The following is a 26520-nucleotide window of genomic DNA, read 5'->3' as shown; positions in this document are numbered from 1 at the left end:
GAATAAATTGCCGGGGGAGGCTGCAAAGCCTCTGTTATCAGAAGGCTTCTTTTAAGAAGAAGCCATACAGACATCTGTCAAGCATGACGGTGTTATCTTGCTTTGAAATACAAGGACCTCTTAGAGGACCTCTGGAAGTCAGTGCCTGCCTTGTGATTTAGTGATTGAGATAAGCACTGATGGGACACTTTCCTTCGCAGGATCTGCTAATGCATCTTCTTCTTGCTGAAGACTACGGAGCTCTACCATTTCATTTCTAATTTCAATTTCCTTCTGTTCCTTTTTTTTTTTCCTCTCAGGCATCATCTCTCCAGTGTATTCTCAACTGTAGAGTTAATATCTAGAGTTAATATCTCTCCTCACATTTGTGAATCAGGTTTATGCGATAATTAATCCACTGAGAAAAATATTCACCTTTTTTTTATTTGTAGATTTATTTGAAAAGCAGTGACCTTGGAAGCTCTGTAGATGAAGTGGAGCGACTGATCAGGAAACATGAGGCTTTTGAAAAACTTCTGTCTTCACAAGATGACAAGGTACAAAAAAAATCCAACAAATATCCTGCCAATCCAAGAGGTGGAAGGATTTTTATTTTTTTTTTAATATGGCAACAGCATAAACTGCTGACAGGTCTGATATGCTTGAACCAAAGAGAGAATGGGAAAGCTTAGTGAAATAAGAGGCAGAGGATTGGAGAAAAGTGTTAAACACTCGATGCCCAATTCCTGGTGTATTAGACAGGAAAACCTCTCAGTAAGTCAAATAAATACTGGGACTTACCAGAAGAAACATTAAAAGCAGGCCATATTTCGTGTCGTGTATACCAGCAGTCTCTGCTTCTTTCATAAAAATACAGTGTCTTTCAGAGTAAGTAAAATACAGTACGTCAGAGGGGATGGTTTACTTAATTATTTAAATATATATTTTGTATACAATGTCTGTACAAAACTGGCTGACATCCTTGCACTTGTGACAGAAGCTTGATGGCTCACCAGTATGTAAAGGATCCCACCTGGCTGATGGCCACTGTTGTAATTCACCCAGGCTAGATCTAAACTCTCAAACCTGGGGCTGTGCCTGAGATCCCAGATGGGAATGAGCTCCCAGCCCTGTGACAGCTCCCTGACAGAGTGCTCATGTTGAGAGCTACCTCCCAACACCTGACTTCCACAAAGCTTCCCCCCTTCATTCTGTTTTCCATGCGCGCTCATGGATGTCAAGGCTTGTTCCATGATTCCTTGAACTGGATGATCAAAGGGGTCAGGGCTCCTGTAACTGAAACTTTAATTCATCTAAGTAGCCGGAATGCACTACAAAGGCAAATGAAAAGGTAGTCATAGATGTGGCATAGTACAGGGGGAAGGGATGGTGGCAATGCTGGTTAACATATACCTGCCATTCTTAGTTCCTTCCAGAAAAAAAAAAAGAATCTTTTAGATATGGAAAAGAGCCTTTTTTTGCTGTTTCTTTTACTCCACTTGGAAGCACAAAGGTGACTGCAGATTTGTTGCCTCCTCAGATGATGTCTCTTCAAGAACAGGCAAGCAAGCTAGAGAAGGTTGGTGGACTGGAAGGGCTACAGATCCAGCGCAAACTGAATGTCATCCTTGAGAGGAAGAAGCAGATCAAGGATCTATCCCAGAGCAGGCGGGAGAAGCTGCAGACTGCCCTCCTTCTGGCATTTTTCTACCAGAACCTGGCAGAGGTAAGAGGGGTTTAGATTGGGATGGAGGTGGAAGGCTGGGGAGCTGCCTACCTCTTTTGGATGAAGTGCTTGCCATTGCCCGAGACTAGGTGGATTGATAATCTACTCAGGTATGGCAATTCCTGTACTGCCACACTCACACAAAGGGGTAAGTGTTCTAATGCCACTGCTGTTGCTATACCCCATCATCATGGCATTGTGCCCATTGCAGCTGCTTTACACATCAGGAACTCTGCTGAAGTAAAACTAACAAAAAAATAACTGCCAGCCACTGCCTTATATCTCCCTTGGAGGGAAAAAAGGGTATTTCAAGTTAGGGTGGATACAAAGTGGAAAGGAATATGGGGGAGGGCACCAAGCTTTACTACAGAGTGTTCGATGAAGACCTCTAAGCCAGTGCTGTAACAGCTCTTCAGCTGCTGTAGACTGGTCTCTGTAGAACATGTTGGTCTCTGTTTGTCTCTCCAGTTCTGGCCTTAGTCCTGTAACTGAGTAGCTCTGCTCCTGGCATAACTTTTGGAAAGACATACTAGGTCAGTCTTTCAAAGGCAGCACAATGTGTGTGACTGAAAAATGTGCTAGCATCCGGTGTGCTGGCATAAACAACATGCATTCAGGCCCAGAGGGACATTTTTAAACCCTCCTACTGGTCTGGAATGCATCCCTTCTCCTGCTGCATCCCTTGGAATGTCCCCCACAGTTGAAAGAAAAACTGCAGGTGCTTGGTCACCTCCCAGCCCATGCAAAGAACATATGTCCTTTGACATATATGTCAAATATATGACACAAGTCAAATTAGGATTGTCACCAAAAGCAAACAAATGCCTGTAATACAGCTGTTGCTGACAACCAAATTTAAAAAAAAAGAGAGTAATCTAAAGAGTAAACAGCTTCTAAAATTCCATTTATAGGATGATATATGTGGAACTCACCTAAAAGTAATCAAATATTTAAATACCCTCTTCTCTGGCTACATTAAAGAGCCAGAGCTGCACTCTGTTTTTTAAATAGAGTGTATCAGGAATTATTTACACAGCCAAGTATTTTCCCATAGTATGTAGCCATACTTTTCCTATCACTGGAAAGCCACCTCACAGCCAGTCCACCTTGCAGACTAGCAGAGGAAGTGAATGGAGTGAATGATGCATTGCACAGTGCTAATATTTTCGAAAGAGCAATGCACCTCTGATGGAAAGGTCACGGGGCTGCAAACATCCTCACTGTCAGAGAAACTGTCAGTGTTCTTCTGGGCATACAATCAACCCATTAGCTAGGAATAATTTTGCATCTCCTCCCATCTCTCTGTAATTGTCCAGTCAATGCTTGGGATGAGATCCCCCTTCATTCTGTTTTCCTGAATTGCACATATATAGCTCAGGATCTGGCCTGCTATATTAAATAACATTTCCCTTTTCTCATCTAACATCCTCCACATTCACTCAGCCGAGGGTCCTCTAGAGAGTTTTTGCTCTTAAACTAGCTACTCATTTACCTAGCCAATCTAAATTCATTGCCTACCACTGTAGAATGTGAATGCCACCAAGGAATTAAAAAAAATACTGTTCCAATAATACCTCTCTTCCTCTTTAGTGGGTAGAATGGAATGTTTAATTTCATTTTAATGATGTTCTGGGTGTGTACAAGTTCTTTTGTGAAAATAGCTCCCAAAGGAAAGTTAAATTGCAGAGATGAGTTTTGAGTTTAGCTGTGAAAGCAGTGAGGTCATTGCTTATTCTTACTTATTAGAACAAGTCCCATAGCTCAGGTCCCACTCCCCTGAAAACTCTCTCTCCTGCAGTCATCTTTAGTCATTTCCATTGAACAAACAGAATTTTTGTATCAGCGTAAAGTGGTGATCACTGATCACTAAATGACTCTGTTCACTTCTGTCGTTAGTCCCCTGCTTATTACTGACAGTAGGAGAAAAATCACCCCTTGAGTGGCTATATACAGGGGATCTATTGGTTTCTCATTCTGACTGTACCAATAGCTTCTCCCATTCAAATGAGAAGTCAGTTAAGTGTCCTTAAAGTGTTAATGTGTGGCTGGATAGTGGAGAAGGCCCTAGCTTGTGAGGATAGTGTCAGAAATGAAAACAGCAGATGACAGTTTGCTGTCCTGGACAACCTTGACATAAGGCTCTTTGAGTTTCTAACTGTACTTCAGAGGGGAATGGTTTCTGCAGACTGTGCTGTTAATGAAAGCTATTTCTGCTATTGTTGATGCAGCCATAATTTCAACAGCTGAAACAACATTTCAAATCATTAATTAACAGGGAAAATCTTCCTGTTGTTGAGTCCTGTGTGCATTTAGTGCAGTTCCATAAGGGCAGCTGAGAGACTTTGAAACTGATAAAGCTGGCATCAATTTGCTGTTCTTATGTAGTCAAAACATTGGTGTACTTCAGTGGTCTGAGGACAACAGGATCAGTTACAAGATATGTCAAATGTTCAGTTCTCAGTGCTTTGACGGATAGGAAATATTTTCTTCAGTGCTGAGGGTTGAAGTTTAGCAAACTTTAAAAAAAAATTGTGGCGAATTAACTATCCTATTGTTTATTTTGTTCTCCCTACATTTAAATCCCCTACATTTAAATCTTAAGATCCTTAAGAAAGAATTTTGACCCCATGTAACACTTACACTGTTAGCCCTCAAGGTTCACCTCTGTATCTGAATCCAACATTCCTGATTAGAACATTTTGAATGAAGAGAAGAAGCAAATACAGAGTTGTATTGGGTTTCAGATAATCTGACTAGTGCTTGATCCCGTGGTTAAGGTTTTATTTGCTTCACATTATTCATCTAGATCTCACAGCATCTCCAAAATCAGGAAATGTTACTGTTGTTTTATAGATGAGGTACAGAATTTTTAAGAATCTTAACCCATATTACAGGTCAGTCAGTGGCAAAGACAGAAGATGAAATTCAGAGCCCTAAATCCAAGGTCCAACTGTCATAATCTGATCCTAAAACTGTCTACCATGTTAAGCTTGCATATCTGCTCAAGGGTCTAATGTAGAAGATTGCATCATCTGTTTATGGCTTGTAATAAAATGTGGGGCATGCAAGAAATTTTTCATTATTCTTGTGGTTATATAAAAACTATTTTCATTCCTACTGGCTTTTATTTCCTGTCAAGTAGAATAGTTCAGAAGGGCAATCTCAGCTGTCAGTTCCTTGCTCAATCTACCTAGTCCAGGCATAGTCAGTTGCACAGAGCAATGGTATATTTTGGAACAAGACCCCAGGACGGCAGGTAGTGGTCATGCTAATTCTGATGCTTCGCTTGGCTGCAGGCAGAAGACTGGATCAGTGAGCGCATGCAGAAGCTAGAGGATCCTTCCATACAAGATCCCAGCAACCTGCATGACAAAATGAAGCTGCTGCAGAAACATCAGGTCTTTGAGGCAGAGATTCTAGCAAATGAAGAAATCATCACAGCTGTTAGTAAGGTAATGCTCACACTCTGCCAGTGTTTTTAGAGATTATTGAAGGTTCTATCCAAAGAAGGACAGGTAGATGGAGTGGACAGGGTGAATCACATAGCTGAAGGGCACAGTCATCTGTAATAACTCTGCTGGAGCTCCCACTCCATGAATGTCATCCTGCCAGGGGAAAAAACAAATTTACTCTTCTTTATTCCTTCCAGAAGTAAAGGCTTTCCAGCTGAGCACTGTTAGTGGGAGGTGAGGATTTACATTAGTGATTTTTTGTGCAGGGTAGGTTAAGAAAGTGAGAGACTCCTGCTAGAAAGGTCATGTAGCATAGTAATCACATTACAAATTAGTAGCAACCTTCATTTCTAATTCTGTCTTCTGAATGTTAAGAAAGGAGAAGCCCTTGTGTCAAAAGGCCACCCAAAATCTGCGGAGATCCGTCATCAAGTCCGCATGCTTCAGGAGCATTGGGAGAAGTTGAAGAGAGCTGTTGCTGCCCGTTCAAAGATACTGGAGGATAGCCGGGATTTCCTGGAATTTCTCCAGAAGGTGGACCAGGTGGAAGCCTGGATCAGGGAGAAGGTAAGTGGATTCCAGTATTTAACCCAAGCAGCACACTAGAGACCTGTTATTTAACAACAAAATTTTGATAAGTGTCGCCTTCTGGAATATTTTCTCAGTGTCTTTTGCCTGGGAGCATCAGGAAGTGCTCTACGAACAATATTGAAGAACTGATACAACAAATTCTAAAAATATTCTGGAGTGTTTCCATGCCAGAGCTGGCTGGACAGTATTAGCACATCTTTTCATTCAAAAAGTGCACATAAAGAGATTGTGATTATTAGTGGTGTTCTCATGCATGTCTCTATTGAAACAGAAAAATGAAAGCAAACTAGAATGAAAAAGACTTCAAGCATTTGGCAACCGACATTCACCCTCATTTTGTATCAAATCTGAAAATTTCTCTTTCTGATAGTGAAAAAAAGTCACTTTATTCACTAAGTTTTCATGCAGTGGCTATGTTTGGTGATCAGTTTTAGACTGGAAGGGGAACTGGGAATTCAGCTCATAGTTATGTAAAGATCAGAAGAGACTACTTCAGAAGCTATAAGGTGGTGATTTACAGAGGCAGAACATCACAGACCTGGTGTGTCATGGTGAACTGAGGGGAATCCCTTTTGCTGCATCAGCATAAGCATTGGGGAATATTGTGTGCTTGTACTCTTAGCCTAAATATTTGCTTATCGGATGCTTCTTTCCCCAGGAAGTTATGATTAACATAGGTGACGTGGGAAATGACTATGAACACTGCCTGCAGCTCGTGAAAAAGCTGAATGAGTTCCGTGGAGCAGCATCAGGGGTAAGAGGCATTTTCCATGCCTGTTTCTACCTCCCTTGTGTGACTAGAAGCAGCAGTTAACTTTTCAGCCCAGCAGCATATCCATGTAGCAAATACAGTTCAGTATCCTGAGGGGGTTGGAAGCATTACCATTATGTAAGCTATTAAAATAGCTATTGTTGGCTGTCATTGTGCCTTCTGCTTTGAGGATGTCTAAACAGAGCTGTCAGGCGCTTCTGATGCAACCTGAAAATTCAGATTGCACAACATGGCTGCAAAGCTGGGTGCATACGCCTGAATTGAGTTCAGACTTAAGTGAGCAAACTTCCAGTTTGGGTTATGAAGTCTGCAAGCCACAGTGACTTCCACCCAAATGTGGATTAAAAATGTTTGTTTCAGCTGAGTTTCTTTGAATCTGCAAGTTGATATAGACCTTCTATGGACAAACTCTTCAAAAAAGTTGACCTCTCTGTCGATTTCCCTCCTATATTTCTCCCTTCCCCTCATCATGAGAAACAGACAAGTTTCTCATACTCCTTCGTGCAAATGAAGCATAAATCTTGTAGGGCCTTTGTTGATACAGCACATGTGGTAGGTCATGAATCATAATATTAATAATCTGGCATTTAGTAAAATACAGCAATGGTTTACACTTCAGAAAGCAGCTATGTGACAGGACAGCTGCACAGTTTGTATTTCTGTGCTGGATTGAGCCTCCTTTGTAGTGGTGAGTTGCGCCAGCTGCCTCTCTTGCCCCCAGCGGGATGTGCTAACCTGGGTGCCAGACCTTGGGAGCACTGTGGAGCAGGTCCTGCCACAACAGGGGCCTGCTGCTGACATGCTTAAGCTCCTGCCGCTGAGAGCTGTAACCTCATCCATCAAGGGGATGCATTTGCAGCAGCCTCTTGTCCTTTCCCTTTGTATGAACTGATAGAGATGTGGACAAATGGGTCCCAGTGTCACATAGGAAAGACTGCTGTGCTGATTTGCTAGCCTGGAAACTGTGATGAAGGTCTGGAAACAGGTGTATTAGGATTTACTGAGTGAGGTTTGCTCTAATGTTATCTTCTAATACTCTCTTTACTCTCTATTCTTTCTTATCTTGTTGCTAGTTCCTGTTATGGCAGCTCCCATCTTTTCTTTTTGTTGCCTAATGGCAGCAGAAGACAATCCTCTTCTATGCAGAATAATAGCATAGAGATGCCTGGCACCGAGGAAAATACCCAGGACTTCCTCTTCCAGAGCCCTACAGGATTTCCTGTGACAGTGCATTAGCACTGAATCAGGACAGAGAACCAAATTAATCAAACTTCAGCACCAGGGAATCAGTGAAGTGAAGAGACCCTTCAGTCACCAGCTGAGCTGTGAGCTAAGGGATGGAGCAAGGGCTCTGCTACAGCTCATAGTAGCCCAACAGAAAGATGGTGAAAGAGACAGAAACAACACAGTGTCCCAGTCAGTGTAAGTCTCTGAACAAAAGTCTTACCATAAACTAAGGTAGACCTTAGGTGGTGTGTATGCTACAGGAAACTCTTGGCCATAGATACTGTCAGCTTCTAGCCACCGCTCCTGTACCACTCTCACATAACTCCTACAGAGAAAGGCTGGGACTGTGATACCCTTATAGCTGGTGCGTAGTTATCCAGTACATCATAGAGTGGTACAGACAGAAACAGGCTGGCCTTGGCACAGTGTGTGCATCCATCCAGTCTAGGTTTCCCCACTGGGCAAATCTGAGATCAGGATAGGGAGCAACCATTCTGCATTAATGGCTGCCAGTTTTTCTACTCGTAGTCTTTGACATAGTGCTGCTAGTTCCCAGGGGAGGAGACTGCAGGGTTTCTGTTGAAGTAATATCTTACTGTCTGCTGCTTTTTCTTGTTTACTTTACAGCTGTGTATAATAGTAAAGTACATATGGAAACGTGCATATTAGTATGGACATAGCATAAATAAAATACAAATGGAGTCAGTACTGCTATTAACAGTGTGCTAGCATCTTGCACCTGTGCTTCTGCTACACTCTCTGCTAAGCATGCGATTTACCGTTCTATGGAGAAAGTTTTTGAATCATGGAAGAGTGTTCAGTGTAGGCTGTCGGTCATGCTCCAAAAGAACAACTGTTCCACTACAGTCCAAATTATATGTGCTATGTGCAAATATTTTCCTTTCTATGGTGCACTGGTACATGGGAAGCAAACTGTCTCAAAGGTTTAGCATACCTTTTAAGATACAATGATACTGCTTTAGAAGAATAAGTAATGACATATCTTGCAACCAGATGTGTGGATTGCTTGGGTTTCTCAAGGCTGTATGGATTTTAATCCTGTTGTCCACAGTACAGAAGGCACTTCTGGACAGCAGTCTATCTGGAAAAACAGTGAGTAGGCCCAGGAGCCACAAATCACTGCCTTTTTGACAGAGGAACGATCTGCCACACATCAGCTATTCCACAGCAGCCACTTACATAAGTAACAGCTGCTCCTGTGTTTCCTCAACAATTGAGCCCCTGCTGGAATGCTTGGATTATATAGGAAGCTCTGAGGGTCCTTGTCTAGACCTAGATTATTTTTGTATCTGTAGCCATGAAAGTTTTTCCTTACCTCTGCTCTCTTCTCATCTGGCACTGGTAACAGCATGTTAGCAGAGCAAACATGTCCGAAATTTTCGGTAGTGGGGCATAACACTTGCTTTATTGTTGTTGTTGTTTTTCATGTCTCAGTGGAAAGCTCAGCAAGCATTTTGAACATAGACCTTTGCTCCTTTTCTCACTTTACAGGAGATGACAGTGGATGATGCACACATTAAGGCTATCAATGTCCTGGCCATGAAACTGGAGAGACAGAACAAGGAAGAAACAAAGACAATATATCAGCGCCGGGAGCAGCTCAATGAGAAGTGAGTATGTCATTAAGCTTCTGTGTGAAGCAAAAACAGGAAGGGAAGATTAGGTCTCTGAAGTGGGCTGAGATAAGAGGAGGAGTTCCAATACATACTTTCTCCTTTAACATCATGGCTACCAAATATCAGGCAATGGAGTTGCCTTTCAAGACCCTTAGCAGTTAGCCAGAAGGTTTTCTAATACAGCAGGGATAGGTCATGTTTCTAGCCTTGGAGATGAATAGGCTGTGTTGCAGCACTTTGCAGAATACATTTGCAAAGCTAAGACACTTATGTCTGTCCACGTAGTCATCCTGATGAAGTTCATCTTACTCCCACTAATTCACAGCAGAGTGTTAAAGATTCCAAAGTATAGATTTAGAATAGATATATCCAGATGGCTGGATATTTATTTTGTTAGGCTAATGTTCTGCCTCTATGAAGTCTCTCTGTTATAGGGTAGTGGGGATCAGTGCACAAGGTAGCTCAGAATCCAGTCTTTCTACTTAGATTTGAGTGTCATGAACCTCACTTGTGGAAGTCCTCACCTCTAAAATATTCTTTTCAATAACAGGTGGAACAGTTTCCATGGTAACCTGAATGCATACAGGAGGAGGCTGGAGGGAGCCCTAGAAATTCATGCCTTAATCAGGGAAATTGATGACATCACAGAAAGAATTAGTGAGAAGGTGAGTTCTCACATTTTTATTGATGGACATGAGAAAATGTTCTTTACCATTCACCCAGCTTCTATTTTGGCAACAGATGATAAACCCAGGCAGCCTAATGGCTAGACAGTATCCAGCAGTGACTTTTGATAGTTTTCTATGTACTGATTTCGTAGGATGGCTAAAATATCATCAAAACACTTCATGGATTACCAACTCTAAGGCATTCATGGTTAAAAATGTAAATTTGAAATGTATTTTCAGGAATTATAGATTAGGTCTGCAATAAGAGGGGATGCTATTTTTAACTATCTAATGGGAGGTTACAGAGAAGATGAAGCCAAACCCTTCTCAGAGGTTCACAGTGAAAGAATAGTCAGTAGACACAAGTTGCAACAAGAGAAGTTCCAATTAGATGTAAATGGAAAAAAAAATCAAATTGAGAGTGATCAAACACTGGAAGAAGTTACCCAGAGAGACTGTGGAGTGTCCATCCTTGATAATGTTCAAATTTCAGCTGAACTGAGCCCTGAGCAACCTGATCTAAGTTGGTCCTACTTTGAGCAGGGGCTGGACTAGATGACTTCCAGAGAATCACAATTCTTTTGTGATTCTATGATTCTAATAAATATTCTCTAGACAAATGATATTTCCAATTAAATAGTACTTTTTACCTTGGTGACTAAATGCTATATCCAGAAGAGTCGTCCATGGCCTTCTTTCACACTGACTAGTGGAAAGAAATAGGTACTTCTAGAGCACAGTGTGTCCAACCTATTTCAGATGTCCTCTTGAAGGTGCGATGAATCATGCTCCAACAGTGCCTCCTTCTTTCCACTGATGATAGAGGGAATTAGCTAACTAAATGAGCAGTGGCATCTCTGCATCATAGACATCTGCATGTGATCTGGTAAATCCTTCCACAGGGAAGAAACACAAGAAGGTGCAGTGAGCAGGATGCAGATCTAAGAAGCTAAGAGACTGGGGTCTGTTTCTTGCTGTGTTACTGATGCAAGAGTACATCTCCTTGAGACAATGCTGAGCAGAGCTATCCAAGTTGGTTCTGAAGTCCAAAAGCCATTAGCTGAGCTACCATAAAGCTTTTTATGAATAAATTAGCTACTTAGATAGAACATAGCAACTTCTAACATTAAAGTACTGTTCCAAATTCAAAGCTTGTTCATTCAGTGCTAGCTTGGGTATCTCTCCCTGTTACTGAACTGTGACATGTACTCATATTAAATATGTGACTATGAAAAGTTATATAAAAATCTCATTATATTTCATTTTCTCCATCAGAAAATGCAGGTAGAAATGTCTGTCCTTGTTTATTCTATTCAGGTTAATAGAAGAAAAATGCTACATAAAAACTAATCATTTCATGCATATAACTATATGCTATCTATTTGAATAATAAGTCAGTAGGGGCTACTTCAGCTTACAAACTAGTAGTTTGAATGTTTTTATAACAACTTTTACTAATGTATTTCTTAATTGTCCAGGATTTTATTTCTTGTAGAATTTTAAGGGTCAATTTTTTTCCATGTTTTCATCAAACAGATGCTCTTGCAAATTTCTACACAACAACAGAATCAGAAATATTTGGCTATTTTGGTCTAGGGAAAAAAAAAAGAGAAGAAGGACTGAGAAATGTAGGGAAGCATTCCTGCCTTTATGTTTTACATGTGAATGCCCAGTGGCACCCCAAGTAAAGGAGGATTGAGACTGTTTAAAGAGTTGTGAAGTCTTGTTCCTTCTCCGTAAACAGTGCAGACATAAGGTGCCCTGTTGAAATTTAAGAAGGCAATTTAAAAAGTTAGATGGCAAAAAAAGAAGGGGAGAATGGGACAATTTGAAAGAATTGAGATATGATCCTTTTGCTTTTTGCCATCTTTGCCATTTGCACCTCCCTCTTACCCCCTTCAGAGTGTATTAATACAAGCATTGGATTATGGGAAAGATGTGGAAAGTGTGGAAAACCTGATTCGAAGGCATGAAGAGATGGAGAGAGAAATCAGCGTTATTAAGTCCAAAATGGAGGTAAGAAGTGGGGCTACACAGAGGATACTATAACAATGTTCATTTTTGCTTCTTGGAAATATGATGTAAAAGTCAACACAACCCTTCAGATTCACCAGCATGAACTGCACTGCAATGAGAAGGCAGCAGGTATAGTAGAGCATGCAGGTTTCTTCTTAGTAAAATACTGTGATTCTTTATCCTATGCCATTTAATCCTAATTTATTGTATGAAATGTCCTCTTCCTGGTGGACCAAATCTAAGAAGAGAAGTCCTTTTTTAACATGTTAGTTGTTTTTCTGGCACTCATCTAGGTGCCAGATTACACTGTCCTGTATCTCTTGGAAAGTGTGGAATCCAAATTTAACTCTCAGTCTTTCCCCCATTTTCTGTACTGACATGAACCAAAATGTTGACTTTAGCTCTATTTAGAGCTGAACTGCAGTGCATATGGTTTTTGGATAAAGTCATTAGAACAAAAAATCTTAGGTTATCATTCCCTGATCAGCTCTTGTTCTTGTAAAATGGCCAGTTTGCATGGTTTAATCTGAGCATTAAATATGCATCTGAGCTCCTATGTAATTGCATATTTTTTTAATGTTTTCAGCTGAACTGCAGTAGCAGAAATCCCATGACATCTTTTCACCATTTTTACTGTTGACCAGAGTACTAAGGTTTTTTCATATGGAACACATTTTTGCAAACTTTCTCTAAACTTTCTTTCCTTCACAGTAGTGTGCAACAGGTGATATCATCACACCTTGTGACTTTGTTAGCTAACTCTCATATTTCTCATATGAAAAGTGGGCAATTACTATTCGGCATTCCACAGATAGAATTAGCAAGGCTATATGGGGGAGTGCTGCATGGAAGCAGGAAGATGAGCAAAGTTTTTTGTTTTTTGTTTTTGATGCTGCTACAAATAATGTCAAAAGTATAATATCTATAGTTTTCTTATGGATTAAAACTAGCCTGGGACATTCTTCTTTCTACATAATTAAAATTCTTCATTTTCATCAACTTGATGGAGTAACAGAAGAAAGATAGCAACTATAAACCTGAGTTGGTGAGTGTCTGTTTACCAGGTTGTGTTAAAACAGCATCAACTAGAAGTCTACATTGAAAGTTATGTTTTGGAGCTGCTGTTTTATGAAGCAGAAACAAAGGAGTTTCCAGTCATTTGCTGAAAGACAAGTCTGGTTGCTCCTGTGTACTGCCTTATCTCCATGACTCTATTATCCATCTTAATTTAGGCTAATAGAGGTTATAATTAGCACTTTGTTCTGCGTTTGTCCCCACTCTGCAAAACTGTCTTCTTAATTGTAAATTAAGGTTTGTGTATGCAAAGCAACACACATCTGTTTCTGCATGTGGACAATTTCTTGCAAATACATATGTATCTTTTGTGCATTAAACAAGTCCTTTTGTATATTTTGTTGTTGTAATCTAAGTACCCGATTTTGAAAACTGGGATCTTAAAAGGAGCTACTTGTCCTTGAAGTCAAACTCAGGAATGGATATAACCATTTGGCCTAAAGTCACTGTACTATAAATCTCTTCCCAGCCATTGGAATTGGAATCTTTCCGCCTTTCCACAAGGAATCCATCCATAAATGACAAACTGACTATGAAGAAACATGAGATGAAAAACAACTGGCTACGACTCCAGGGGCAGGCCAAACAAAGGTAAAGACTTCTAGTGGTCTGAACATCTCTCATCATCAGGAGGAAAGCTGCTCCCTGGGGTGACAAATCTTTCCAAAATTCTTTGAGGATCCTTTACAAAATCTTACACAGGCAGCTAAGACACCTGCATTGGAACAAGGATGACTTGGTACAACAAAATTTCCACAGATGTGATTTCAGGAAAACCAATGCAATTATTTTTTAGCTTATTCCACTAAATAATGTTACTGAAATGCCTCCAGACTATCAGATTAAATCTGTCATGAACCCTATGTGCACTTATTTTTGGATTGTTATAGAAGATTCTTTTCTTGGGTTTTTCCAAAACAGCAAAGGCTTAGGCCTGAGCTGGAATAGTTCCTGGAGGCAACTGCTATGAAGGTTTTTACAGTTCTTGTCCTAATGAACCAATGTAGAGAATAAGGTAAGTGTGTTGCCTCCAACACAGCATGTATCTCTTGTGATTTTGATTTAAACATGAAGACTGTAGGGAGCTGTAAGGGAAAGCTAGAAGGCTCAAATTCACTTACGTCATTCAGCTTCTCCTAGGACACCTTCCTCTGGAAATGGGGAGGGAAAGGAAGCTAGGCAAATTTATGTTGGCTAATGCTAAACTGCACATTGTGTGGCAGGAAAGAGAAGCTGGCAGCCTCATATCAGTTGCAGAAGTTTAATTTTGAGATGAAGGAGATGCTAGATTGGACCCAAAACATCAGAGGCTTGATGGAAGCAGCAGGGCTTCCTAAAAGCCCAAATGAAGCGGAAAGCATGATCGAGGAGCATCAGGGGAGAAAGGCAAGTATCATCATTGCTCCCAATTGAATATCCCAGTGGACTTTCCCATGGGAACTACTTGCTGCAGACACAGCAGGACCTTGCTGCATGCACCTGTCAATAACGTGGTGAACAAACTGTTTTCAGTAACATGCTGGGAACAGAAGTCACCTAGGTATTGACAGAAATCTATCCCATGGGCTGTTTGGCAGTTCATGCCTCTGCAAAAAGTCCCAGAAAGCTGCATTACTTCTCACCTGTACTTCTGTCCAACTCTGCAGGTAAAAAAACCTGATCCTGTCTCAAAACACACTTAATGCTGATCTGTTTGCTCAGATTGCCAAAAAGCATACTAATCAATGCTAGCTTTGGGCTAGCTTTTGCCATTTAACTCCGTTTGCCTGAGAGGAAAATAAAACCAGCAATTTGTTTCACACAGGACACTAAATTGCCATTGAGTGGTACTGGTACTATACATTCATTGCTGAAACACTTTGTACCCCAGTACAAACTACCGCACATTCTTTTGGTGGCTAATTTGGCTAATATTTTTGGTGAATTTTCTAAAAGGGGTGATATTGTTAATTAACTTCAGAAAAAAGACCTATATTACCAATTTACTTTCTACCTAGCATTATGCACTTCATCCTACTGTTTTATTTTTTCTTTGCAGTTATGTTACGTTTTCTAAAAGGCATGTTCCCAAAATTATTAATAATATCAAGGGTGAAAATCCAGTGCTGTTTGGATCCCATTACTAGTACAAATAGTTTGTTATGATTCTGATTCAATTCTAGATCTGAATTTAATACCTAGCACCTGATGTCGCCTCCTCTTTCAGTCTTCTATTTTAACAATGCTCTTTCATGTCACGCTCTTATTCAACCATACTAATAATTCTTTGCTACAATAGAAATGCCCCAAACCATTGTTATACTCCAGTTTTGAAAGTGGCAAGATCTAGGCCTTTAATATCTATTAGCAAAGGAAGCCAAACAGATCTAAGGAGACAGTCATACAGAGAAGGAGGAATCCAAGAAATGTGTTCTTTTGCACTATGTTCACTAAACTAAAATTATAGATCAGACGAGATGGATTATTTTTTCATTCAGGCTAGTGGCACAAACCAAAGTCCTTAGGAGAGTCGAGAATTAAACACAAGGTGCTAATCTGAATAAAAAACAAAGTGGCTATCTTCTTACAGATGTGTTAGCTAAGACTGGCCAACCCAAATAAGGAATAAACCCTAAAAACAACAGTGCTAATTTGAAACATTTAGTAGACCATGCCATAGTTTTGAGATGGTTTACAAGTTAATGCACATTGTTATTTCAGTATAGAGTTATTTTTTGTTTTCAAATGGTTTACATTAGGAATTCCACATTCAGTTTGCAGGACTCACAGTTGTTTGTAATGTTTTTACCTCAAGGATTCAATATACAGACATAGCTCAATCTTTTCCTCAGACCAGAGGATAAAGTTTAATATATTTCATTTTATCCCCAAGAAATAAAATAAAATAGTGTCTTTAATGCAATAATCTAATATTTGGCAGGAGAGGAAAAATTCTAGGCACTGTTCATTTTAAAAGAACCACCTTTCATGTGGGAATATGGGGAATACAGTATTATGGATGTTCAAAACCATGTTAATTTATTCTAATCATTTTTCATTCTGTTCCTAATTGAATCTCAATTTTGATTTATAGGAGACCAGTTGTTCCTAGAGCAATAAAGTCATTTATTGTCCACATTTACTTTCTCAGGCCGTTCTATGCTCTTTCGGTACCATAGCTCAAAGGTGAATGATTTTCTGTACAAATACTAGTGTTGGAAAGTTGATGTCCATATTCTTCCCCTTAAGGCCTGTATCCTGAATAGCTGGCATTCCATAAACCTTTGACATCAACCTTACTAATATATTTTAGGAGGAGATTGAAGCACGAGTGGAAAGATTCAACTTTCTCAGTAACTATGGTCAGAAACTTGCCAATTCTGGTCACTATGCAACCCCTGAGATTCATCAGTCCCTCTCCAGATTGCAGCTAGCCTGGTCTGAATTGATTCAAGCATGGCAGGAGCAATATTTAAAATTATTTGAGGCTCAAGATTTACAGGTGAGTAAAAAAGCATTCAATGGAGAATGTGCATCCCACTGATAACTTTTCTCAGTATAGACAGCAGATAAAAAAAAATTGAATTACCATCAAGTGAGGATGGTATAACAAAAGATATGCTAATAATACCCAGGGCTTGACACCACATTTCAGTGGTTTCCAGAAGGCATAGTGAAGGCTGAGTATGTTCAATGATGGCAAGACCTTTAGAAGTTGTATCTTTACAAACCAGAGAAGTTTCTGTGGAATATGTGCTCTTATGTCTTTCAAAGGCTATAGAACTTGGCAAAAGTTCACACAAACCCTCATGCAGCTGGCAAAAGGCACATCCTTGAAATGGAAAACCACTGCCCTACCAAATTCCAAACCCTCACCCCCAAAACATGGAGGCAGGCATACATTTTAATGAAATGATCTGAAGAAAAATGTATCATGGACAAGATAAAGTATTTTTCCCTGGCTTTCTTCTAACATAAGAACTGTTTTGGCTGAAGTTTTCCAGAAATACTTGCCTGAGACAGTTATCCCATTTACAAAATTTCTGCCCAAATGGCTTGTTGGCAAAAGTTAGAAATAATTGAAACAGAGATCTTATAATGGGGAGTGTCACATACCTTAATTAACAGCTGGTGCTACTAGACCCTTCTAAAAAAATTCATATATATAAGAACTTAAACCATATGGTAAGCGCTGCTTTCATGCTTCTTTATGTATTACATTCTACTTATTTCAGGCAACATTACCATCTCTTTCATTGGCCAGTACCTTACACAGCACTCTCAGTGTAAAGGTACCACTCATAGTTTTAAGAATTAGAGTATAGAAAACTGTCTACATTATTAGCAAACATGCTACAAGTACTTGTATTGTACCCTATGCCTGAGGTGAAAAGAAATAGTTATATTTGTAAAGGAGAAAGCTACAATATTTATAGTTACATATATAGCTATTGCAGCATCTAATACTTATTGTCACGCAGTGCTATCGATTAATTTTTGCAATAGTCCAGAAAGTTAATTGAGTATTTTTCAGCATGCTCTGCCCAAGACATGACTGCTTCTACTTTACAGCACACTTGTGTCTGCTTTCTCTCCCCATACAGAAATTCTATGGCTATGTGGAACAGACTGAGAGCTGGCTCAGCAGCAAAGAGGCTTTCCTAGCCAATGAGGACTTAGGGGTAGGTACACGGAGAAACAACAATATTCCCAGCAGTCAGTCGGGGGGACAGGGAGCTGTGAAGTATGATGATGTGCTCTGAACCTTCCTGCGATCCTTCTCCCTCCAAAGTTACTGTTCTGCCTTGTTGACAGTTTAGGATCAGATTTCTTTCCTCAATACTTTACACAGACAGGATAGGTTTCTCAGCCCCAAGTGTAATGAAACATTCCAACTACTCCTATTACAGTGGGAAACTGAGACTGCATCTCTAACTGGTCATACCTGACCCAAGTAAGCTTACCAGCAGTGTGCAAGTCAGCATTGCTGTCACTGCTGACATATCCAATGTAGCTTAAAATTAGCTACCTCAGGTATCAGTAACATTGCAAAAACTTAAAGCATAGTCTGATGCACAGGCTGCAAAAGCCATGCAGGATGCTGGATATACACTCTGATGGTTAGCTTACACTGCGACTTGTACAGTATACATAGTACACAAGCAGTCTTAAACCTCACCTCTCACTGTCTCTGCAGGAACTACAATTACATCTCTGAGTTCAGTGTAGACATAATTGGTACAAATGGTACTAATGCTAGCAGCTGGTGTCTGTCTCAGTAACTTTCAGCCTGGAGGTATGTATTCACAGCCCCTCCACTGAAGTATAAGAGACTTGAAAGAGGCACCCATTTTCCAGTCATTTTTAGTTCAGCAACGCACAGAACCACTATTCCAGTGGTTCATGTAAACATCCAGCTGTTTAGATGTTTTGTAATCCATCTGATATGAAACTTTTGAAAGGATGAGCTTCTTCAGGAGCTCTACAGCTCCCTCTAGAACAGTAGGAAAACACAATTTATTAAAGTAACATTTTGACACTTCTGATTCTGAAATTAAAAGTGCAGAGGGGTGCTGAAAAGAGAGCTCTGAGTCATTAAATTGGAGTCACAAACATTACAAGAAGTCAGATTCCATGTTTCTCTTGAGATTAACTGTAATGGCAGGTCCAGTCCTCAAGTTCAGATCCGGATCTGAGCTCTTCCAAATTCCATGGGTTGAAACTGAGGCTCTAGTTTTAACCTCTTTCTGTGATATATTTGTTCATTTAACTCTGATCTCATTTTGGCATCTCATATTTGCTTCCAAAACAGCATCTGTCACAAGACTGATTTATGATTAGGAGGAGATCAGCTTTATCTCCTGAGAAGAATGAGATGCTGTTTGTAGCACAACAGTCAGCAGAAGAAGCTGAGCATCCAGCAGTTTGTTCAGTTCTGACTCTGAATTAATGGCTTCAGACCATGCATAGAACATTATTTAAGCCCCAAGTCTCAGGTTCAATGACAATAAATTTCAAAGGCCAATATATTTTCTTGATGGCTTACAAATGTGGAGTAAATGCCATTTAGCTTCTGGATTATCAGTGTGGTGGATAGAATAACTGTGACTAAAAGTAGCTTCCCTTTGTTGAATTCCGTCCAGGACTCAGTGTCTAGTGTGGAGAGCCTACAGCGGAAACACATGCAGTTTGAGAAAGCCCTGGAAGCTCAGATGGAGAAAATTGATGAGATAGCTTCATTTGCTCAGCAGCTAACACAAAACAAGCACTATGACTCAGACAACATCACCAACAGATGCCAGGCCATTCTGAGGAGGTAAAGTCAATTCCTTCCCATGTCTGCTACCCATTTCTTTTGCAACGAAACTCTCCCCATGTGCTCTAAAGTCTTTGACTGTTTTAAGAGAACCATAAACTGGTTTGCATTTACTTAGCATTGCTATTCACACTGTGGTCCTGCCAAATTGGCTTGAGTCTAGTCAATATTTCATTAGGAGGTTTCCAAAGTACAGTTAAATGGAGGGCGGGTTTCAGGAAAAAGGCAGTTTTTCTGTAATTCTGCATCCTGGCCTGGCCTTAGGGACAGTGCTTCAAACAACCCACAGAGGCCCGCTGTGCCAGTAAATACTTCATTGTCATTAAATATCATCAAGAAAGGTAATTTGCTACTTTACTGCTTTTTCACTGCTCTGAGGGAATTGACCCTAAAGCCCTGCTCAGGTTCTCCATTACGGCATTTTACAGTTCTTTCTGATAAGATCTTGCCCTTTCATGTGAATTTTTTTATTTCTCCTAGCATGTTTCATATTGTTCCTCTTAAACAAATGCTGATAGTAGAGGCAGTTACATTCAGTGCTATGGCAGAGCAAAAGCAATGTGCAAACTATCTCATTCTTACATTAATTTGAATAAAGTGCTGATGGCCCATATTTGGGAGGAAGAAGAGAGGATGGTGTAGCTTTGGTTTATCAGACAATATCAGTGTCAAATACCCTTATATCCACAGACTTTCCATATAGAAACATGCTAAGCTTATGTTCCATTCCCCTGAAAGGCACTAATGGTGATTCTTAGAGGCAGGTATTACATATAGAGAATAAGTGCACACTTTAAACATAACCTTCTGCAAATAGTCCTTCCTACAGTGTCCTGAGCATCTTCTCTGGCAGTCTGAATCATGGAAGACTGCATGTTATAATCAACTGTCTCCTAGAAATGAAGGGTTAGATCACGTGGCTTTTAGAGATGAAATTTGAAAACCCATATCCTAACTAATCCACTCTGTGATTTTTACTTCATATGTTTGTCTTCAACTCAGGAAAGAGAAACTGCTGGAGAATGCTGCTGCTCGCAGACGTCTGCTAGAGGAATCAAGGCTTCTGCAGAGGTTGCTGAGGAATTCCTTTGAGGTACAATTACATTGGATTCATGGTGTTCTGGTTTCTTAAAACATACCATGCTGCATAGGTCTGAATCCCTGAAGGGATTTACTAGGAGAAAAAATTAAAGAAGAACTGAGTCTGAAAGGAGATGAGATTGGAAAAGATGAGGATAAGAGAGAAGGGATCTTTTTCAGCTTTCAAGTCACAGTTTCCCTCCAGTGTCTAAATGAAAGGTCTAATTCTGATATTCTCCTCAAACCACAGCACAATGCAGAAGAAATAGATACCTAAAAAGAGAATGTTCCACCATTTGAAAATTAACGGGCAGAGGCAAACTAATCCTTTTCCTATGAGATGCTGACAGTGGGATTAGAAATATGGATGCAGTTGCTCTTTCTCCCCCATAGGCACATATACCCACACACACACACTCACACTACATAGACACTATCTCATGGATGCGGCCTCCTTTCCAGCTGACAGTGCTTGTAAACAAAGCTGCAGGGATGATCTCATTATGAAAGACATAAGGAGCTTTGGAAAGCAGAATCTCAGAAGGACAACTAATTTTTGTTCCTACTCACTAGTCCTATGTGTTATACATATTAGAAGAGAGCCTGGCAGATTGGAGCTGAAGGAACTCTGAATTTTTGTCTACTTCTGCTCTTTCCTCCCCAAAGGTGGCTGCTTGGATCAATGAGAAGAATAGTATTGCCCAGGATGACAGCTGGAAGGATCCAAGCAACCTGCAGACCAAATTGCAGAAGCACCAGACTTTCCAAGCGGAGATCATGGCCAATAGAAATCGCCTAGACTCCATCAAATCTGTGAGAGAAGCTGGGTTGATGGCAGGGCTTGAAAACTGTCACAAAGTCACAAACAAGCAAGGGAGATCACTGTCCCCCTCACTGACATTGTTCACTTTATTTACCTCTAAGGGGGTTTGGAAGCTTACTTCTTTAACCCATCAAGAACTTTCTGTGCCTTGGATAAAAGGCATGGGATTCTTTCAGCTTATCTCTTGGGGTCCAGTGTGAGCTATATTCATTGTATGTACAATGGAAAAAGATGGTTGCTTCCAATGAATGATTCATTCCACTGATTTTAGACATGTCTCTTTGGGGTGAATCACACTTTGGAGGTATACCTGTTTCTTTCCTGAAGGGAACCAAGGTGACTAAATGCACAGTTTCAACAAGTCAGATAAGATATATCCTACAAAAGGTGTCAAGATGAGTTTTCAAGTGTTGCCTTTGCAGAGACATGCTAGTAGGAGAGATATGAGGGAAGTCTGACAAGCTTTGTCAGATACCTGGCAGAAGCTGTGATCAGATGATGGGTTTGGAAGGACAGACCGTTACATGTTTCTTAAACTTATTCTCAGCACAATGCTTACTATCTGTATTTTGCAATAGGTAACTGAGCATTAAGGATAGGGCTCCTCCTCAGATTTATCTGTATGGAGTGATGTAGAAGCTATTGTTTTCAGAAACTGAGCAGACACAACAGGACAATTAAGGGTGGAGTTACAACTCTCTCCATACTAACATGTTTTTAAAGAGTTGTTTGCAAAATCTCATTATTTCTTTCTGCCTTGCCTTTGTCCTTGGGAATGTCCTTGGGAATTGATTTTTAGAAGAAAATTAACATCTGCTGTTCTGGTTTAGCATCCTTCTCTTGCTATGCCTCCTCTCCCTCATTGCATAATATAGAAATAGCTCAGCGTAGCTTTCTAAAGCAAATTTGGCCCCAGCTTAAGGATCCTCTGCCTCATGGAGGAGTCTCTTGCTGTGCCTCCTCTACCTCTTTTTCAACCAACCAGTAAAGCATCTGTAGGTCAGGGATTAGAAAAGCAGATACACTTTTACTATATCATACAGTGATACAAAGGTACCATTGCATGACATTGTAAAACCTCTTCTAACATGCAGGGAAGGGAATAGAAAAGGATAGGTAGCTGGACAATCTCAAACAGTGGTCACAGAATATGGGGCATATCATAGAAATAACATAGTGCTTGCAAACTAGGCTCACTGCCAATCTTTAGGTGGTGTAGCTATTGCATAATGAAGATTCTCTTTAGCCTTTAAATGTCCTCTAACATTGGCTTTGTAACATTTCAAATAGTTTTAGAGGCCAGAAATATAGGAAAATCAGTCCCTGACATAGTTTCAATAAGCATTTTGCCTTTATCCATTTTCCTTTGTCTGTGCAGCCTCCTTATGTTATGTCAGGAAGTGACAGCTGCAGCTGGCCCTTTGCCTAGCAGTGCCAATAGAATTTGTTATTGAGGCAAATGTGATATATTCTCACATATTCAGCAAAGAAAGAAAGCTCTGACAATTCTCTTTGCTGTAGGAAGGGGAGAAGATGCTCCGTGAGAGGCACTATGCCCCTGAGGCCATTCAGTCCAGATTGCAAGAAATGGAAGAGCTATGGGATGAACTGCTAGCAAGCTGCCAGGATAAACGGGTCAAGCTTCAAGATGCGTACAAGGTAACAGGTTGCCCAGAGAGGCTGTGGAGTCTCCTTCTCTGGAGATATTCAAAACCCGCCTGGATGCGATCCTGTGCAAAGTGCTCTAGGTGACCCTGCTTGAGCAGGGGGGGTTGGACTAGATGATCTCCAGAGGTCCCTTCCAACCTCAACCATTCTGTAATACAGAGATGCCAGTGGTTGGGACTTGGTGTCATTTCCGGAGATATCATGGTTGCCTTGATGCACAGTCTCATCTACTAGTGTGTCAGTTGATACAGTCAGACTTGATTCCTCAAGACCATTAGAGCAAAGAAACTACTAAGCATGAACTGGTTGAATGGAAATAGTGGGAGGACTGGGAAGGAAAATGATTTGTAGACTGTGTTCCCTTGTGCTTTCTGCAGCTGGTTTGGAGTCGAGATTTCAGAGAGGGATACTGAGGGGAAATATGTTCACCCACTGCATCTGTCAACTCTCTGGATCTGTCCCAGTGGCATCTTTCCTCTAACACAAGTGAGAAAGAAGCCCACAGCTGCTTTCCATTCTTCTAGCTCTTCCCAGTCACATGACTTTCCTCCTTGTGAGCTTTACATGAGCAATCAAACACCTTGTACGTATAAAATAGAGCTCCCCTTTTAAAATGGCTTCCTTTTTAAGTATTGTGTCCATCAGTAATATTTGTGCAACCTAGGTAGGATTAGCTCAGATGTTCTCTGCATCTGTTCTTGTGTTTGCTCTGACTGAATTCTCTTCTTCATTTGTACCACCATCACACCTGGGGAGAGGTCATTGAGCACCAGAAAGTTTCCCTGCACTGGGTGTGTAATCCTTCTTGAAGGTGACTGAGATTTTATATTATATTATAGATCCTAAAGATTTAATTAACCTTTCCTTTCTGCTTGTCCCCAGGCCCTTCATTTCCAGCGGAGTGTAGAGGATATGGAGAAATGGTTGGAAGATGTGGAAAATGAGCTAAAGGCACCATATAGTAGCAATGATCTGGTGGTTTTGAACAGTCATCTGAAGAAACAAGAGGAACTGGAGGCAGATATCGCTGGCCATAGGGACCGGCTGCAAGAGCTTGTGACCACAGCTCAGGAATTTCAGCAGGAGAAACATTTCCTTGCTGATGAGCTTGAAGACAGGGTAGATCAACTGGTGCAGAGGTATGTGAGTGCCTGGCCTGTCTCCTGCCATTTTTATCCTATTTTTCTCAGCCTTTTTTTTCCCTACATCCTCTTTTATTTCTTTTCTTTTCCACATCATTTTGAAAAGACCATTTCATATTAGTTCACTATCACTCTGTTGTCCTCATTGGATTCCCTTTAAAATCTGCAGATACAAAAGTCTACGTGATCCACTGCAGGAGAGACGTGGGAGTTTGGAGGCAAGCAGACTTCAGTACCAGTTATTCCGAGATGTTGATGAGGAGTTGGCCTGGGTTCGTGAGAAACTCCCAGTGGCTTCTTCCAGGGATTATGGCCAATCCCTAGCAACTGTTCAGAGTCTACAAGAAAAGCACGAGGTAATGTAATGTGAAAACCATTCTCAGTCTTCAGAATCAAAGAGAGAACATGGAATTCACCTGTTTGGCAAACCTCATCTGCTGTGCTTTGGCTAACAGGAGTCATGATGCCAGGAATAACTCTTATTCTGGTCTGATATTTATGACATTTTTTTATAGGATGTGTCCATGACTTGGCAACACCTGGGACTCCATGCTGCTTAGCACTGCAATGCTCTAAGTAGCACACCATATGCTGTGGATACATTAGCTCTTTCTGCAAACAACTGAGTTTCAAATCCTAGAGCCGCAATATGAAATAGTTTTTACAAGCTGTTGTGCATGCTGGTATAGCTTCTTTGGCAACAGATGTCCTAATAAAATGTGCTTTCAAGCTCGATAAGTGCATCCAAGCATGCTCATTGTTCAGATGTCTCAGGATGAGCTCTCAGAGAAACATCTTTTCCTACTCTGGAGGGAGGGAGTTAACAGGATATTATGATTTTGAGCCAACCTTCATTCTAGCAATAGCTTTCAAGATAGCTGCTGAGTTATTCTGCAAGGTTCAGATGGGCCATCAGAGACAGTAGTGCCTGGAACGCTGTCACCTCGAATACCAACAAAACAGCAGCTGCCTTTCTAATTGTTTTTGAGTAAAAAGCACTGTCCCTTTGCAAACACATGAGGTGGAAGAAAAAAAAGCTCCTGCTAGAAGTTTTCAGACACTCTTGGTATTTAGTGTTAGCAAAGGGCAGCTCATTTAAGTGGGACATCAAATGCCTCTGGGGAAAAATCTGTGCAATCTGCAAAGGGCTGGGAAAGGCAGAAGATTTTATAAGGTGAAAATATATATGTACATACACAAATATTTGGCACAGATATTTGGTGCAATCTGATGCATGTCTAGAAATAAAAATCTAAACTCACAAAAAATTCTGAAAGTCTCCAGGGTAAAAAGTCAAGACTGGTACAGGTCATACACTAGGACAGGGATGAAGTCTCTTAAAAAGTTTTATCCTAGGTGTGCTTACAACTTAATGAAGAATGATAAAATGGTTTTAAATGCATCTTCCAGAATAGTCCTGAGTAAAACCCATGGGAATGTTGTGAATAGTTATTTGTAAATATTCTGAATATTGAGATGCAGTTGGTGGCTTTGAGAATAGGCAGTAAGAACAAAAGGCTTGTTTCATCATCACTGAAAGTATGAACGTTATTATGCCTGTAATTACTCCTAAAAATATGAGCTGATTGACATGGTGGGGAAGTAGATTAAACTGATGGAAAGAAGGAATGTTTGAGCTGGATTTATCTGAGAAAGCATTTGGGATAACTGAGGGAACTGTGGATATACTGCTTTAGGCTGCAATGATCTTTGTGTTAATTGGCCAGATTTCAAAATATTTCAATAATTTGTGAAAATGGGGGAAATAGGCTGTAATACCAGTGCAGAATCAAAGGCCAATGCTTCCTGCCATTTTGCTTCATATTCTCCTAGAAGCAGGATTAAAATATAAGTTTTGAATTCAGAATCTTTCAGTAGCTAGAGTTGCTACACCTTTTTTTTTTTACTTTGGCTTACAAGGGAACATGTCAGAGGTAAGATATCAGTCTATAATTCAATATACTGTTAGCTCCACCATCTATTGTTTGCCTTAATTAGTCAGATTTGCAAAATTCAGCCCTTGTTTTGTTACCACAAAAGTTGTTGTGCATGAAATGTATCAACCTAAAAAATTACTGTGTCTTGCAAAAATGTGTTCACATGCAAACAAAGCAAGTACAAGCACAGCTGCTTGGTTTGGAAGCACAGTGCCTTCCACACTTTTTTTTTTTAATCCAGTGGATATAAATGAGGAACTGTGAAAATAAGTTCCTAAATGCTCAATCACAAAGTTTTCTTCATATTGCCAGCTTATTATTAATACACAGTACAAGCTGTTTTATAATCTTTGCCACTGGATTCTGTTCTGCTGGGTTCAGACATGGTGTCACTTTTTAACAACATAGTAGCTGTCCTGAAATTAATGGGGGG

The 26520-nt window shown here is 40.3% G+C and overlaps 1 protein-coding gene across 1 annotated transcript in view; it reads left to right on the top strand.

Moving 5' to 3' along the window:
• SPTBN5 (spectrin beta, non-erythrocytic 5) overlaps positions 1-26520 on the top strand; it is a 100497-nt gene that overhangs the window by 58490 nt on the left and 15487 nt on the right. The window contains 18 exon segments of the mRNA XM_013959456.2: positions 432-536; positions 1520-1705; positions 5002-5157; positions 5533-5724; positions 6407-6502; positions 9260-9378; positions 9935-10049; positions 11955-12068; positions 13612-13733; positions 14366-14528; positions 16435-16623; positions 17726-17803; positions 19265-19437; positions 20440-20530; positions 21184-21330; positions 22862-22999; positions 23891-24147; positions 24320-24506. Coding sequence (XP_013814910.2) covers positions 432-536; positions 1520-1705; positions 5002-5157; positions 5533-5724; positions 6407-6502; positions 9260-9378; positions 9935-10049; positions 11955-12068; positions 13612-13733; positions 14366-14528; positions 16435-16623; positions 17726-17803; positions 19265-19437; positions 20440-20530; positions 21184-21330; positions 22862-22999; positions 23891-24147; positions 24320-24506 — 2628 coding nt within the window.

Source organism: Apteryx mantelli, chromosome 4, assembly GCF_036417845.1.
Source record: "Apteryx mantelli isolate bAptMan1 chromosome 4, bAptMan1.hap1, whole genome shotgun sequence".
In the NCBI taxonomy this organism is placed as follows: Eukaryota; Metazoa; Chordata; class Aves; order Apterygiformes; family Apterygidae; genus Apteryx; species Apteryx mantelli.
The sequence above is the reverse complement of the archived record's forward strand: the minus strand, read 5'-3'. Positions and strand labels throughout refer to the sequence as shown.